At 40.5% G+C, this 4,779-nt stretch overlaps 1 protein-coding gene across 3 annotated transcripts in view; it reads left to right on the top strand.

The window, feature by feature from the left end:
- The window catches only part of LOC116184859 (mucin-19-like), a 99,626-nt gene that overhangs the window by 22,022 nt on the left and 72,825 nt on the right, over positions 1 to 4,779 (top strand). For all 3 annotated transcript variants that reach the window (XR_004151680.1, XR_004151679.1, XM_031514680.1), the window contains exons 3-6: positions 1 to 151; positions 592 to 1,035; positions 2,270 to 3,524; positions 3,904 to 4,779. Coding sequence is in view for 1 of the 3 variants with exons in the window: in XM_031514680.1 (XP_031370540.1) it covers positions 1 to 151; positions 592 to 1,035; positions 2,270 to 3,524; positions 3,904 to 4,779 (2,726 nt within the window). In the remaining 2 variants the exon portion in view is untranslated. The remainder of the gene's footprint in view (positions 152 to 591; positions 1,036 to 2,269; positions 3,525 to 3,903) is intronic.

The following is a 4,779-nucleotide window of genomic DNA, read 5'->3' as shown; positions in this document are numbered from 1 at the left end:
GGAGGAAGCGGCCTTCCGAGTTGCAGGAACAGCTACTCGACCGTCGGTTCCGGTTCCACCCGATTGCCTGCCAAGGAGAGGGTTTCCGGATTCGGGAATGCTTTCTTGAAGAAAGACAAGCACGAGGAGAAATCTAGTTTTAAATATCCCAGTAAGTTGTTTTCATTGTTGTATTGGTTATATATGTATTGGTAATAGGAAAGATAGAGAAAGAAATATTAAATGGATATAAATTATAATCGAAATCGAGTTATTTTATACATTTGTTTAATAGCTATTTTATATATATATGTTTTATCATTGTGCAAGAATTCTTAAAAAGTTATTAAATATTTGTGATATTGGCAAATTAGTCTCTTATGAGGTCTATTTAAAGAAGTATATATTTAATATAGAACAAATTTCTTTTTACATTTCGAGGAGGAACTTTTTTAATTAAATTAAAAAATTTATAATAATAAAATATCGCTGTATAACACGACTCCAGATAAGGCACATATATATATTCGAAATATAAAAATTGAAGATTTTTAACAGAGAAAAGATTTTAACAGTAAGAGATACAAAAATCACGGCATATTGCGATTTCAGGTAATAAAGACGCCGACAAAGGTAGACTTCACCCGAGTAGGTCGTCGACGGAGGACGTGGGGGCGAAAAGTCCATTATCGAGCAGCAGATCCTCCCTGTTCGAGAAGTACTCGTTTCCAGCTACTAAAACTTCAGAGAGGCCCGCCTCCGTTTTGGACAGATATAACCGTGCCACTTCCCGCGAGAAGAGCAGAGAGCCCGACGTGGTATCGCGATACGGATCCAACACGTATCCCGGATCGAGCTTGGCTCGAACTTATGGAAACGAGAGCAGGATCGAGAAGAAAGAGAGGGCCGATCATCCGCCGGTTTCGTACCGTGGATTGCGGCCTAACTCGGGTAGAAATTCTCGCGAGCCAAGCCCGGAAATCAACGTTGGAAAATCTAACTCGTTCAGAATGTACGCGAGAGCCCCCTCCTACGGTCGATCCAGTGCCACTTCTAGTGAGTGAATCTTCTTTTTCCTTTTATTTTGTTAAAAATAAGATTTTCAAAGATAATTTAATTTTCATTACATATATAATTGCTATTTCATTTTTAAAAGTTAAATTATCGAGACGAAAATTATATCGCGAAGTAATGTTTATTTGAAATGTGAAACTTTTATTATTGGTTTATTTTTTAAAAGTTAAAGAAGAATTTTGATTTTTGTATTATTTGGTGTTTTTGTAAATTGTTTTTCGTAATAATTTTGTAAATTCAACAATTCATACTTTTTAATATTTTCAATATTTTCTCTCTATCTTTTAATATTGGAAATGTTATGTTACACAAAAAGAGTAAAGAAATCATTTATTTCATTTATTAATATATTCAATCTTGTTGTATTTCAGTTGTTAAATAACATTTCTTTAAAGGAATCTTAAATTTATATGTCTGTAATACTATGTTAGATGATAGTTCCCATAGATATGCGCAGAATCGTAAAACAGTATATCTAAGAAGCTTTCCACGTGATATTTATAGCTATAAATTTTCACACTTGAAAGCAATGTGTCTCGCGGGAAATAGCACTATAATTTGTTCCATAATGAATTTACCCTCCCAGATCACAATGGAAGATAAATTGTCATTTAACAATCCTACTATTGCACTTATTATTATATCCTATTATTATTGTATTTTATTCGATATCAAAAAATGAATTTATCACAAATAATATCCTTGTAAATAATTATTACAAATTATTTTATTTTTAATGGTAATCTTCTTAGTAATAAGAAGATCGTCGAGACAACAAATTTAGAAAATGTCAACAAATGGGTATTATAAAAAGATGTAAATAGACCTAATCTTTGATGTGATAATATGATAATGATTGATAATAGTAAATATAATCGTTTCTCTTACAGAAGATTATATATTCAAAATATTTTCTATTCTTCAATCATCGCATCTCTTTAATTTATAGCTACAAATATTACTTAAAGAATTTATTTAACATACATTCATATATTCAATTTTTACGAGTTTTATTATTATTATCAATCATATCATTTTTTATGAATCAGAGAACAAATATAATTACTAAAATAATCATTTAATTATAACTAAAAAATTTCATATGCTTGAAATGATATGATTTATTAAGTGAAATATTCAATAATTCGTAACAATCTGGAATTAATATTAAAAAACTATAACTTACTCGATTCTGAATATCTCGAAACGTTTTCAGGTGCCTCCGAATCGAGCTCGGCGCCAATCTCCTCGAGATTCGGCTCGACAGCTGGTAGCAGGTTCTTTTCATCGAGAAGCAACAACGACCGAGTTCCGGCAGCTATAAGCTACTCCGGATCGGACAGGTTCCGAACTTCAGGCAGTAAGCCTATGCCGGCGAATTTGAAGGACGAGGAAGCCGCGAAAGCCAATCCAGCGAAAGAAACTGCGCAAGAGATATACGCGAAATCGGAAGAATCGAAACTCGAGAACAGACTGAAAGACAACGAGACCGTTACGATGGTTACAAGGGGTACATCACCGAGTCCTCCGGCTTCCTCGTCCTTCGTGAGGAGCAGAAGAGCCGACATAGGTATCGCGAATCAGAAGGAAGTGAGTCGGGTTCGAAAGAAAATGGAGACAAAGGATCAAGAGGTTCAGAGCGAGAGATCGGAGGATGGTTCGAGGTTCTCTCGATTTGGAGGTGGAGGGCGAATCTCGGGGGCACCGTGGTCCTCGTATCTCGACAAATTCTCGTCGAATTCGAGCGGAAGTGGCGTGTACGCGAGAGGATTCAACGGAGGCAACGCGGCCAATTCGAGGGTGAATAGCTTCGCTTTCCCCAGATCGAACGATGCCTCGAGGAACGATTCTTCTTCGAAGGTATCGCCCAGCTCTAGTCAAGAAATTCATGGGAACAGAAATCAGAACGAGCAGAAAGTGTTGGGCGGTTTGAGCTTCGCGAAAACGGATTCGAAAACGAGCAACGAGCAAGGAAATTCAAATCAGATGGAGATTAAAGTGCATAATGGTGGCGAGAGTCGTGGGTGCACGACAGTTGGTAAGAGCGAAAGGAAAGGTTTGGCGAGCCCTTCGATCTTGAAGAGAGAGGGTTCGCCGCAACAAGCCGGTGTTCTCGCCAAGTCACCGGATTCTCGAGAAAGCGTTTCGAAAAGCGAGGAACAGCAAAGTAGCAGGGAAAGTTCGACGTCGAAGAGCGAGAACAATAGCCAGAAGAGACCTTCGATACCGAGATTAGGTCGTATCGCGGCGAAGAACGAAAGCAAGATTGCGAAATCGTCGTCGAATTCGTCGAGCAAGTCGGATGGACCGCGGGAAAGGAGGAGTTCGACGCCTAAATCTGACGCTAGCTCATTATCGAAACTCGATGACTCGTCTAGAATAGTGGAGGGAGGACATTGTCAAGAACCGAGTAAAGAAGCCTCTACGTCTAAAAGTGATAGTGTTTCACCTGCGAAAGATTCTCTTCAAAGGTAGCAGCTCAATTTTACGAAATAAATATTTTCTTTAAATATTTTTAATAATCATATAACTCGCGTTTTTTATTATTGTTAACGTAAGAGAATCAATAAGAAAATTGTTTAAAATTTTCTTAAACATTTTATATTTTTAAGAACGGAAGAAGAACGATTGGAATTTAATTGATTACTCAAGGTGATAATCGAAAAGACGACAGATATTGATAATCATAATCATTTTTTTGTACCAAATTGTTTCATTACCAGAAACAAACTCTATTAACATTTATTTCTATCAACTTTGAGCGATCAACTTTCGTTTTTTTCGATATCTCTCCTCCATAGATACATTTTCTCACATATTTCTCACATACTGTCATTTTTCCCATAAAAGCAGCAATCCATCGCAGAGCAGATCGACGACACCGCAGTCGCGCAGCGGCTCGGCGAAAAATGTGTCCCGCCAAACGACGAGAACCGACTCCTCGGAAGGATCCGCTGTAAATGTGCCAATTGGCAGATCGAAATCGTCGTCGGCCAGTTCGGTGACGAGTCAGGGTGCAAAAATAAAGGCGACGCCGCCGCCATCGCCAGGGAAGTCGTCCGTGTCGAGCGTTTCCTCAGTGAATCTGAGACAAGGCGGTTCGCCGGATGCTCGTGGCAAACCACCTGTGCCTAAGAGCGACGTCGCGTCGGCGTCCGGGTCCAAGGGCATCGTGCAGCCCAAGTACGTGAACAAAGACTTCCGGAAGTCGACGTTGAACATGGAGAACGGGGACCCCTCGCAGTCCAAGTACAGCAGAAAGAAGAAGAACGAGCGTAGCATGTCCGTCAGCTCTCAAGATTCGCAATCCGAACCGAACTCCGAATCGAACATCCATCGACCGGCCGTTCCTTCGGAATCCAGCTCAGCCTCTACAAACAAATCGAACAGGTCGAGGCTGAGGGTACCGTCGTCTTCGCCCTCCAAGAGTATAATAAATAGGAAAAGCGAGACGAGCAGCCTCGCTTCGAGCGTGGCCGAGAAATCGAGGAGTGGCTCGAAATCGCCGTCGAGGAAGAGGAGCAAGCAAGACGGGAGCTCGAGTTCGAGCGCGAACAGCGAGGATTCCTCGAATTCGTCGAGCAGCGAGGAGGAGGAGGAGGAGGAGGAGGAGGACGATAAACAGTCGAGACCTGGATCGAGGCCGCGCAAGAGGAGAACGTCCAAGTCCCCTTTCTGCGAGAAGAAAGGGAAGATGAGCGCTGGATCGTCGAGGACGAGCGTGTT

The sequence above is a fragment of the Apis dorsata genome, unplaced genomic scaffold (genome assembly GCF_000469605.1).
Source record: "Apis dorsata unplaced genomic scaffold, Apis dorsata 1.3 scaffold_1104, whole genome shotgun sequence".
NCBI classification, from domain to species: domain Eukaryota; kingdom Metazoa; phylum Arthropoda; class Insecta; order Hymenoptera; family Apidae; genus Apis; species Apis dorsata.
Note: the sequence above shows the minus strand (reverse complement) of the source record. Positions and strands in the feature narration are given on the sequence as shown.